The 12,522-nt window shown below is 43.4% G+C and overlaps 1 protein-coding gene across 1 annotated transcript; it reads right to left on the reverse strand.

The window, feature by feature from the left end:
* Window positions 1-7,750: 7,750 nt before the first annotated feature.
* LOC119963736 (immunoglobulin lambda-1 light chain-like) lies at window positions 7,751-11,508 on the reverse strand. Its single transcript, XM_038793041.1, has 3 exons — window positions 11,402-11,508; window positions 10,926-11,273; window positions 7,751-8,381 (listed from the first exon to the last, which is right to left on the reverse strand). The coding sequence occupies exons 1-3, from the start codon at window positions 11,448-11,450 to the stop codon at window positions 8,059-8,061; spliced, it is 720 nt and encodes a 239-aa protein (XP_038648969.1). The 5' UTR covers window positions 11,451-11,508; the 3' UTR covers window positions 7,751-8,058.
* Between the last annotated feature and the right edge of the window lie 1,014 nt (window positions 11,509-12,522).

A 12,522-nucleotide genomic window follows, 5' to 3' on the forward strand; every position in this document is an offset into this window, starting at 1 on the left:
TAGAGGGGAGGTTTGCGAGCCTGGGAGAGCTGGAGGAGAAATTTGAGCTCCCCCCGGGGAACACGTTTAGATACCTGCAGGTGAAGGCATTTGCCAGACGACAGGTGGAAGGATTTCCCTTGCTTCCCGATAGAGGGGTGAGTGATAGGGTGCTGTCAGGGTTCTGGGTCGGAGAAGGGAAGGTCTCGGACATCTACAAAATAATGCAGGAGGTGGAGGAGGTATCGATAGAGGAGCTGAAAGACAAGTGGGAAGCGGAGCTGGGAGAGCAGATAGAAGATGGGACATGGGCGGATGCCTTAGAGAGGGTCAATTCGTCGTCGTCGTGCGCAAGGTTGGGCCTCATCCAATTTAAGGTGCTGCACAGAGCCCATATGACGGGGACTAGGATGAGTCGGTTCTTCGGGGGTGAGGACAGGTGTGTTAGGTGTTCGGGAAGCCCTGCGAACCATGTACATATGTTCTGGATGTGCCCGGCACTGGAAGAGTTCTGGGAGGGGGTGGCGGGGACGGTATCGAGAGTGGTGGGAACCAGGGTCAAACCAGGGTGGGGGCTAGCGATTTTTGGGGTTGGGGTGGAGCCAGGAGTACAGGAGGCAGGGGAGGCCGGAATATTGGCCTTTGCGTCCTTGGTAGCTCGGAGAAGGATCTTGATTCAGTGGAGGGACACAAGGCCACCAAGTGTTAACACCTGGTTAAACGACATGGCAAGCTTCATCCAATTGGAAAGAATCAAATTCGCCCTGAGAGGGTCGGTACAGGGGTTCTTCCGGCGGTGGCAGCCCTTCCTTGACTTTCTGGATCAGAGATAGGAACTGGAGGCCGAAACAGCAGCAACCCGGGGAGAAAGGGGGGGGGGAAGGGAGGGGGGGGGATAGCAACGAAGGGAGCACGTCAGCGGGGGGTCGCGGGCAATGACTGCCCGAGGCCATCGGCAGAAAGGGAAAAACGGTTTGGTTGCTAGACTGGTAGCGCGGGGAAGGGGGGGGGAGGGTGGGGGGGGTGCGCGCGGGGGAGGGCGTGGGGAGGATTTTCCAGGGGGGCTTTGTTGTGTTATAATTTAAAATGTAGTAGGGGTAAATGTTTGTATCGAAAAATTTCAATAAAAATTATTTAAAAAAAAAAGAACAATGTAACAAATTATATTATCTGTTATTGTGCACGTGGTTCAGAATTATTCATTTCCCTTCTCGTCCTGTTTGCTGCCCTTGACATGTGTGATTAATGTAGTAAATTGTTATATATTTTATTTTATGATTTGTGGCAGTAATGCTGTTTAAAACCCTCGATAAAAATACACGCAGGCGGTGTGTCTTCTCAAATGGAGATTAAGGATGAGTAAAGGTGAGATAATTTGATTTCAACCATTTACTTGCTTACATAGAGATGGCTTATGGAACATTGTTAATATGTTTGATGGTTCCCTGGGGAGTCGATAATTAATGAACGATTATAGTTAGTCCTAGCTAAGCAGTTCATGCGACATCTGAGCGGGATACAGGTTATATAATTAATTGGAGGAGCCGGATCCATATCTGGATTTGGCACTTTGGATATAGAATTTGAATCTGACAAGACAGGCGGATTTTTAGGTTCTCCTGAAAGGGCCTCGCTCCAGAGGTCTGCACAGAGAACAACACACAATCTTGATTGTTAACTTTATTTATGAATTATATTGGGTTGCTTTGTTGGACTATATAGTGTGTCAGATACAGATAGTGAGTTAACGTCTGTCCTTTAATTTAAGATTTGTTAAACTAAGACCATAAGACATAGGAGTAGATTTAGGCCACTCGGCCCATCGAGTCTGCTCCGCCATTCAATCATGGCTGATATTTTCTCATCTCCATTCTCCTGACTTCTCCCCATAACCCCTGATCCCCTTATTAATCAAGAACCTATCTACCACTGTCTTAAAGACATTCAGTGATTTGGTCTCCACAATCTTCTGCGGCAAGGATTTCCACAGATTTACCACCCTCTGGCTGAAGAAATTCCTCCTCATCTCTGTTTTCAAGGATTGTCCCTTTACTCTGAGATAGTGTCCTCTGGTTCTAGTTTTTCCTACAAGTGGAAACACCCTCTCCACGTCCACTGTATCCAGGCCTCGCAGTATCCTGTAAGTTTCAATAAGGTCCCCCCCTCATCCTTCTAAACTCCGACGAGTACAGAACCAGAGTCGTCAACCGTTCCTTATGCGACAAGTTCTTCATTCCCGGGATCATTCTTGTGAACCTCTTCTGGATCCTTTCCAAGCCCAGCACATCCTTCCTTAGATACGAGGCCCAAAACTGCTCACAATACTCCAAATGACCAGAGCCTTATATAGCCTCAGAAGTCCATCCCTGGTCTTGTATTCAAGCACTCTTGACATGAATGCTAACATTGCATTTGCCTTCTTAACTGCCGACTAATCTTGCACACTAATCTTAAGAAAATCGTGAACAAGGACTCCCAAGACCCTTTGAGCTTCTGATTTCCTAAGCATTTTCCCATTTAGAAAATAGTCTATGCCTCAATTCCTCCACCTAAAGTGCATAACCTCACACTTTTCCACATTGTATTTCATTTGCCACTTCATTGCCCACTCTCCTAGTTTGTCCAAGTCCTTCTGCAGCTCCCTTACTTCCTCCATACTACCTGTCCCTGTACAGATCTTTGTATCATCTGCAAACTTAGCAACAGTGCCTTCAGTCCCTTCTTCCAGATCATTAATGCATATTGTCAAAAGTTGTGGTACCAGCACAGACCCCTGAGGCACACCACTGGTCACCGGCTGCCAACCTGAAAAAGACCCCTTTATCCCCACTCTCTGCTTTCTGCTAGTCAGCCAATCCTCTATCCATGCCAGGATCTTACCCTTAACACCATGGGCTTTTAACTTCTTTCGACTATGTTAAACGTATTTAAACTATTCAATGCAAAGCATTTTCTTTGATGTTAATGTGGTTAATTCTATGTTTGAATTGAATTTTGGTGGAATATAAAATATACCTATTGGTCAGAGTCATCACTCCTGTGGCAGCACGGTAGCATTGTCGATAGCACAATTGCTTCACAGCTCCAGGGTCCCAGGTTCGATTCCGGCTTGGGTCACTGTCTGTGCGGAGTATGCACACCCTCCCCGTGTGTGCGTGGGCATCCTCCGGGTGCTCCGATTTCCTCCCACAGTCCAAAGATGTGCGGGTTGGGTGGATTGGCCATGATAAATTGCCCTTAGTGTCCAAAATTGCCCTTAGTGTTGGGTGGGGTTACTGGGTTATGAGGATAAGGTGGAGGTGTTGACCTTGGGTAGGGTGCTCTTTCCAAGAGCCGGTGCAGACTCGATGGGTCGAATGGCCTCCTTCTGCACTGTAAATTCTATGAAAGTATTCTTTCATCACAGTATTAGAAATTGAAAATTGTTTGTGGTTTCCCATCCGGTATCCTAACATAAATTGGGATCTGGTCCAGTATCTTAGTAATATCTTGACTACCCCAGAATCCTCCAATGACTCTCAATTGTGCACTCAAATGAGGCTGTCTTCCCTAAATTCCTGCATAGAGACTTACGAAAATGAGTTGCAGCAGGCCATTCGGCCCTTCGACACTGCTCCACAATTCAACTACAACTTAGCTGATATTCTAACTCAATACAATTTTACATTTGGCGTCACTAATAATCTGTTTTCAGACCATTCGTCTTTCAATTTTCCATACCGCACATGGGGTTATTATGAACAACCTGTATCCAATTTGTGGATATTTCTTACCATGTTGTAGATAACCATTCTGGTTGATTGCTCCCCCCTTCCACAAACATTCAAATCCTCCATCACCGACGAACAGTGGCCGCCATGTGTACCAGCTACACAATGCACTGCAGCAACTCACCAAGGTTCCTTAGACAACAACTACCTTCCAAATCCACGACCACTACCATCTAGGACAAGAGCAGCAGATACCAAGGAACCCGACCACCTGGAGGTTCCCTTCCAAGCCACTCAACGCCCTGACTTGAAAATATATTACCTTTCCTTCGCTGTCGCTGGGACAAAATCCTGGAACTCCCTCCCAACAGCACAGTTTATCTACTTCTCAGGGACAACAGCGGTTCAAGAAACCGCGAACTTCTGAAGGGCAATTGGGATGGCCACTAAATGCTAGCCTAACCAGAGACGCCCATATCCCGTAAATGATTAAAACAAAATATCAGCTTCTCTATGTGTCAGTGTCTTAAATATTTAATTACGTTGTCTCTCTCTACTAAAAAATTAATGTAATTTGTCAAGTACTTGCACATGATTGAAACCTGTTCTTCAATGCATTTCATTATATATCTCCCGATATTTGAACCAGTCATTTAAAAACATATGCTGTATATTCTGCTGAATACTTCACATGCTAAAACATTCTTGACTCTCAGACTATCTTATCAAAAGAATTTTAAGCCTTCGGTAACATTTTCATTCATGTTCCCGTTGCTTTGGGCAGTGGTCAGACTGTTAAACTGAGTTGGCTTACAATGAAAACAATGCGTTGTCCTCCACCGAAGTGAAATTATCCAACAGAGCTACTTCTGTAACTGGACTAATTAAGTGGTATTAGGTCAGTACAACAAAATCTGTCTGTGTTGCTAAACATTATAGTCGGTAAAATGGGGGTTATCATGTACAATTTGGGGTTCTTAGCATTTATGTGATGTTTCCACGCAAATGAATCCAAAATACTTTGGATTTGTATATTGGATAGTTGGACATATTGGCAGCACGGTGACCCAGTGCTGCCTCGGGAGTGGCGGGGATTTGAGGTGGTGCGTGGGGGGGGGGGGGGGGGGGGTCCTGAGTGGCGTGTTCTTTCGGAAAGTCGGTGCAGACTCGAAGGATCGAATGGCCTTCTTCTGCACTGCAGGGATTCTATGGAAAGTAAAATGTTGGTGCACCTCATTTGCTGTGCTTTAACTTTAACCTGAATCAAAAATCACAACACCCGTATTGATACTGCAATACAAATAGGTTATTTTGCAGAGTATGAATTCTCTCTCCGAATCCCTTTTAAATCAATATATTTCAATTCTGAATGACACTACATGATGTAATGCGATCTCCTATTCACTGCAAGAGGGCTATTATATTTAACTCTTCCGAACTCCTTAAACACGTTTGCTCACCGGCATCAGAAAGAAGTGCACTCTGTGCTTTCTCCCTGATCATTTCACAGGCGGAAGAGAAAGAGCGAATGTTCTTCCTCATTTAGTCTCTAACCACTGGCATTTCTGACGGTTATTTTGGTCACTATTGAATATTATTTTCTTCTGCCACGTCTACTCGGGGGACTGAAAGATTTAAGGCTGCGGGATTAAAGCTGATCAGAAATTCACAAATCAGGAATCTGTATTTTCAACCAACTCACTCACTTAAGCTGGTGACTTTGAGACTGGATGGGCCAATTCTGACACACGTACTTCTGGGCCTGATGGAAAACCTGGAACTGAATTACGTTAATCAATCACAGTGATGAAAGCATCTTGCCTTTTCAAACTCCCCTAACTCATGCATTTTTGATAACAATGTATAACAATGTTGGGTTACGGGTATAGGGTGGATACGTGGGTTTGAGTAGGGTGACCATTTCTCGGCACAACATCGAGGGCCGAAGGGCCTGTTCTGTGCTGTACTGTTCTATGTTCTATGTTCTATACAAAATATTGATAACATAATAATCGTTATTATCACAAGTAGGCTTCCATTAACATTGCAATGAAGTTTACTGTGAAAAGCTCCTACCCGCCACATTCCGGCGCCTGTTCGGGTAAACTGACGGAGACTTCAGAATGTCCAAATTACCTAACAGAATGTCTTCGGGACTTGTGGGAGGAAACCGGAGCACCCGGAGGAATCCCACACAGACACAGGGAGAACGTGCAGACTCCGCACAGACAGTGACCCAAGCCAGGAATCGAACCTGGGACCTTGGAGCTGTGAAGCAACAGTGCTAACCACGTAGTACCGTGCCCCCTACAAAGGCTCAGGCGCCAAATCAGTAAATGACATTGAAGTTTATTGATCATAAGCAACTCTTCGAAACTCGCTAACAGAGGCAGAATACAGATATTATATATTTAAGAATGAAACTTTACAAACTCCATGTTTTCAAATGGGTGATCAATACAAGAGAAATGGACAATAAATTGAACTCCTCACATCGACCAAGAAACAGTCACTGCCTCCGAGAAGCACCACGCGTTCCTGGGATTCGACTAGGAGGGATTCTGTTGCGGATCCAGCCCCAGGAATAACTAGGCAAATGTCCGGAAGTTTATTGGAAACCACCAGTACGCTAATAGGACAGTCAACTATTCCAGAAGGTCCTTCCATACTTGATGTACCCAAAATTGACTCCCACAAGCCCGTTATATCTCAAAATATGTTGTAAGCCCACCTAACCCAAGTTATTTGAAATGGATAATCGTTCAATAATTCATTAATGTGAGAATTACTTACCTTGACTTAAACTTCAGGGTGATGCCTTCTTTTAAGCTATGTCTCGTATACTGATGCCTTTACAAGAGTCCCAAGACAGACTCCACAATCAAGTACATTGTTTGTGCCTGACAGCGAAGGAATCCAAGGGTTATCTCATCTATTTCCCAGCTGCTACAGCACGTGTACATTCCCATAAGAAAAGCTACTGGAGAAATACAGAAATAACATTAAACGACTTCTAATTCACTACTGGTTATTAATGACCTTTCCTTCAATTACGAGAGTAATTGAAGAACTTCGTCCTCATGAAATGATGTGTTACTAGTGAGCGACATTTTATTTTAATAATGTTTTGGGTAAATTGGTTCGAAAAGGTTAACAAAATCAAAGGAGCTTATCTTAGTGTTAGTACTAAATGCGCTTTAAAATATGATTATAACTTAATTTGCCCTGGGATATGGTGGCGCAGTGGTTAGCCCTGCTGCCTCACGGCGCCGAGTTCCTAGGTTCGATCCCAGCTCCGAGTCATTGTCCTCGTGGAGTTTGCACATTCTGTGCGTGCGTCTCAACCTCACAACTCAAAGATGTGCAGGGTAGGCGGATTGGCCACACTAAATTGCCCCAATGGAAAAAGAAATTGAGTACTTTACATTTATATTTTAAAAACATTAAGTTATCCTGAAAATGGTTTGTGACACTAAAATTTAATATCCAGATTTACATACAAAGCAAGACTTACTTCCAACCTCTTCTAAACCCCTTAGGTACAACCCTGCAAGTCTAGGGAATTTGGCTCAATTTATGCTCAATATTTCTCCTGGGCCATTTCTTAATTAATACTGATTTATTTATCATCCTCATTCTCGCTGAACCATTAGTTCCTAATTCGTTTCGGGTTTTTTAGGGTCTTCCATCTCGTTAACAGATATCCAGTCTTTGATTAATGTCTCTGACATTTCCTTAATCTTGATTATGATTTCACCAGTTTTTGCCTCTAATCATCCCACATTTATAATCATTAATGCCCACTTACTCATGTACGTTTAGAAATTTTATAGTCTGTTGTTAGGGCTCTTGCTCGTCCTTCCTCTTACATTATCAATGTCTTGGCCCTCCTTTGATGAATTCTAAAACCCTCCCAAACTGCAGGCATACTATACTTCTGTGTTCGGATTTAATTAAGAAAATATAGCGCATACGTTATTACTTGAGCCTCAATGATACTAAGAAGATAGTGGATTTGATGGATGTTCCATCAGCAACAAATAAATACAGGCAATACCGCATTGACTTTTGAAGTTCGGTCAATTACTTTATTGAACAGCTGTATTGCGAAAACAAACTAGCAGTGATCAAATACTTAAGATGTAATCAGCACATTGTTGTCTTTCAATTAACATTATCGGAAGCATAAACGTAAATTAATAAACGTAGACTTTCACTTATGATCAGATTTTTAACATAATAAGTTTTGCAAAGGGAAGATCCAACTCTTCAACCTCCGAAACAAAATTAATTTTACCCTTTTTGTCACATAAAATAATTGAATAGAAATGAACAAACATTCTCAGCCAGGCCAAGTGCAGTTTTCAAATCAGCTGCAACTGGACTTTGAAATGCTTCTTTTAAGCGGGTTCGCCAGAGCCTCGTGTTTGACCAGACACGAGTAAAGCTCGTGTGAGTTCCACTCTGAGGCTGACAGAGTCAGATAACTGCTCACACTGAACGTGTTGTCCGCCTCCTGCTGGATCCGACTGGTCTCGACTCCATTCCCTCTGACACTGCCGTCTACAGTCCATTCAATCTCCGCAGCTCCCGGGTTAAACCCGCTCACCAGACACACCAGGGTCGCCGTGTTATTTGCGGTGATTTGATCCGGTGACGGCGGAAGGACGGAAACAAATGGTTCCTGCGGATCTGTTTAAAACAAATGAATAGGTCGAGTAATATTGGGGATTGCTTTTGTTGAAGCATGTTTTTTTCCGAAACAAGGTAATTCGAATTTTGTCATGTACTGAATTTTATAAAATATGTAGACCCCTTTGCTTTGCGCTTTCATTTAAAGAAGGCGGAGCGAAGGAGATTTGTGGGACATCTGGATACGGAATTGTGAATTCAGTTTTCATGACTGACTGGAGTTGAACTGGAGTAGAGTCAGAGGATTTTTATGCAAACGAATGCATCCATAGAACATTACAGCACAGAACAGGCCCTTCGGCCCTCAATGTTGTGCCGAGCCATGATCACCCTACTCAAACCCACGTATCCACCCTATACCCGTAACCCAACACCCCACCCAACCTTACTTTTATTAGGACACTACGGGCAATTTAGCATGGCCAATCCACCTAACCGGCACATCTTTGGACTGTGGGAGGAAACCGGAGCACCCGGAGGAAACCCACGCACACAGGGGGAGGACGTGCAGACTCCACACAGACAGTGGCCCAGCCGGGAATCGAACCTGGGACCCTGGAGCTGTGAAGCATTTATGCTAACCACCATGCTACCCTGCTGCCCTAATCTATATTATGTTTCGCAATGTCGCTGCTGAATAACATCCAATATATATTTGCTTTTAATATTTTGCTGACAATAAGACCGTGAATATGTAACTGCCCTGCCTCTACCCTGAGATGCTGCTTTGCCTGTATCGTTGAAACATATAATTAGAAACGCTGAGCATACAGCAAATTTGCTAATTAAAGCCGTTCAGCATTAGTACAAGTCATGAGATCAGGATTTACTGATGAACCTTTATGTTATAATCCTGTAAAAAGTCTTACAACACCAGGTTAATGTCCAACATGTTTGTTTCAAACACTAGCTTTCGGAGCTCTGCTCCTTCCTCAGTGCTCCGAAAGCTCGTGTTTGAAACAAACATGTTGGACTTTAACCTGGTGTTGTAAGACGTCTTACTGTGCTCACCCCAGTCCAAAGCCGACATTTCCACATAACGGTTATAATCCTGAACAGTGTAGCACTGTTGTTTCACAGCGCCAGGGTGTAAGGCTCGAGTCCCAGCTTGGGTCATTGGCTGTGCGGAGTCTGCCCGTTCTCCCCGTGTCTGCGTTGGTTTCCTCCGGTTTCCTCCCAATATTACCGAAAAACGTGCTGTTAGGTGAATAGGACATTCTGGATTCCCCCTCCGTGTACCCAAACAAGCGCCGGAATGTGGCGACTCGGGGATTGCCACAGTAACTTCATCGCAGTGTTAATGCAAGCCAATTCTGACAATAATAAAGATTGTTATTATGTAGTTTCACGTTGCACTCTTGGGTCAGACTATTTCAACCCCACACGGGAAACTGGATGCGCAATTTAAGCGGGCATTCCAGCGAAGGGAAAGTGGTTCAGGCCGTTGTGACAGCATTTGGATTAGGAACATAGGAATAAGAGTAAGCCATTCAGCCCCTCGAGCCTGCTCCGCAATTCAATGAAATCTTGGGTTTTCTTTGGCTCACTCCTTTGGCCTGTATCCCTTAATACCTTTGTTAGCAAATAAAATCCATCTCAGATTTAAACGTAACAGCTGATCTCGCAACAATTGCTGTTTGTGGAAGAGATTTCCAAACCTCGACCAGCCGCCGTGTGTAGAAATGTTTCATAACAGAAGCATTAGAATTAAACTGGAGCCCTGGTTTGATGGACCTTAATTACGCTTTTGCAGCATTGGAGGAAATCACAACAGACTCTCCTCATTGTGTGAAAGCACATTAACCAGTGATCGGTCGCATTGCTGTCAGTAAGAAATAAATAGGGAGCGCGGATGGCATTGTGGAGATCTCATTAACAAAACATATTTCTGCAAATGCAAATATTTAGGGTACAACATCAGTTTAATTCAAACCCGTTATGTCCAGCGCAACAATGGTTGCAGTTGGAGCACAGAACGCTGAGAATTCATGATTAGATTTCTTACTTTTTCTTGACCTTCCATTTATCGTGCTGTTCTTGAGGGAACATTCATTCACGACCAATTTCTTTTCGCCTCATGACCATTATAGAAACTACCTAGTTCAAATTATCATCTTTATTTTACTAAGTTATTTAAAGGACGGGATATGTAATCATTGAGCTCATTGTTCTCATTTTCGCAAATCCGCATGTTACGTTACCTTGCAAGGTAATTCCATGGCATATTAGGATTAAATGTTTTTACTGAATTCTCCGTTCTGTCGCGCAATGATTCTAAGGCTAGTTGTTAATGACTGAGATAAAATGGCTCAATAGAGACCAAAACTCCACTCTCAACTCATAGACCAGAAAACATTGTAGAACTGGAAAGTTCAGTTCTTACATAGTTAGCAGGGTAGTAGTGTATCATTTAAATTTAATTTATGATTTTATTGTTAAAAGGACATTTACATTTATTCAAATTAAAAGACCTAGATAATTATAGCATGTTGTTCTTGACTTGAAGCTAGTTTTGACCAATGTAACGGAAAGGGTTTTACTCACTGCCAGCACTCAGCTTGGTTCCTTTACCGAAGTAACAGATGCTGTTTTTCCATATAGCACAGTAGTAGTCAGCGCTGTCCTTCGATTCAACTTTACTGATAGTTAAAGTTCCCGTGTTACCGGATGCGGAAACTGAAAACCGATCTGGAACATCCGGGTTTTCGATCGTGCTGCTTTCAGTCGAATGATAAAAAAGATACTGAGGAGCATTTCCAGATTTCTGTTGGTACCAAAATATGTTGTCGCTTCCTAAACTGGCGCCAGACAAGGTGCAACTCATTTGGATGGTTCCTCCCAGCGAAGTTGATTTCGAAGGCGGTTGATTTACTGTAATCGCCGCGTTTGAAACTGAATGAAATCGAGATCAAAAATATTACTGTAAATGTACTCTAATCAGTTGTTGAAACAATTGAATGTTACATCCCTTGAAATACCACCAGAAAGAGTATACCGAATCTACATTTAAGGATACTCACATGACAGGAAAAAAATGAACACAATGGTCGCATGGGCCCAGTCAGTCATTATGAAAAGCTTAACGAGGTTCCTAACTACTCCCAGTGATTTGACAAGGTGGGCTAACTCTCTGAATCTCTCTGTCTCTTTTAATAGCCCTGTCACCAAGAAGGTGTACCCTCGTGATTTGATGCAAATTAGTCTTTTCATCTCAACCAATCAGGTTTTTTGAGATTTAAAGACCATCTCAAATACTCTTCGGCGAGCAGAAAATACAAGGAAGGTCAGAGAAAGCAAAATACCGCGCTTGCTGAAATGCTGGGGGGAAACCCCACAATGCTGGAAATATTCAGCAAGTCAGACAATATCACTGGAGAGATAAACAGAGTTAACGTTTCAGATCGTGACGTTTCAATAAAAGCTGTTGTCACAAACCTGAGTACTCTACCAGGATATGTTCTAGAAAGGTTTCGATGCCATTTTCCTAGTAAATGCGATTTAATTAATTGAAACATACAGCACAAAATGGTGCAACTTAACGCCTTGTTCTTTCCCCTGCTCTTTGAAACAAATACCCAATTAGATCTGTACCCACGCTTTTCGATATTCCAGTTGTAGTTACACGCGCCGCTGACCCCATCAATTGGACATTTCAGAAACTGCAAGTGTGGTATTCTAAACTGCTATTTTTGCCAGAGGTCTGCGTGACACCAGAGCCCGTCTTTAAGGAGTTATCAGGGAATTAGGAGACAGATAAGGAGTAAAAACGGCTGATGGACGGGCAATAAACCACAACGGGAGTTGGAAAAATCAGACATTGGCGTTTCTTCTTCTGATAGACGAAAGCTCCATGGAATTCAGGGACTCCGCCTTTGAACAAAGAACAAAGAAAAGTACAGCACAGGAGTAGTCCCTACGGCCATCCAAGCCTGTGCCGACCATATTGCCCGTCTAAACTAAAACCTTCTACACTTCCGGGGTCTGTATCCCTCTATTCCCACCCTTTGGCTGCAAGTGCAGCCACCACACCAACACCCACCATCCTGGACCATCCATGCACATTCAGCCCACCTCAAATCAGCCGTAGCGTCACTGGAATCACGTCAGGCTGTTAGACACTTTCCACTGGAGTGAATGAGTT

This window comes from Scyliorhinus canicula, chromosome 1, assembly GCF_902713615.1.
Source record: "Scyliorhinus canicula chromosome 1, sScyCan1.1, whole genome shotgun sequence".
NCBI lineage: Eukaryota > Metazoa > Chordata > Chondrichthyes > Carcharhiniformes > Scyliorhinidae > Scyliorhinus > Scyliorhinus canicula.

Bases quoted from the DNA above. Each gene is read 5' to 3' on its own strand.
- LOC119963736 (XM_038793041.1), bottom strand. From the start codon at position 11,450: ATGACTGACTGGGCCCATGCGACCATTGTGTTCATTTTTTTCCTGTCA. The intron at 11,274-11,401 runs GTGAGTATCCTT...GATTTCATTCAG, and splicing joins GTTCATTTTTTTCCTGTCAT to TTTCAAACGCGGCGATTACA. The intron at 8,382-10,925 runs GTGAGTAAAACC...TGTTTTAAACAG, and splicing joins AACCAAGCTGAGTGCTGGCA to ATCCGCAGGAACCATTTGTT.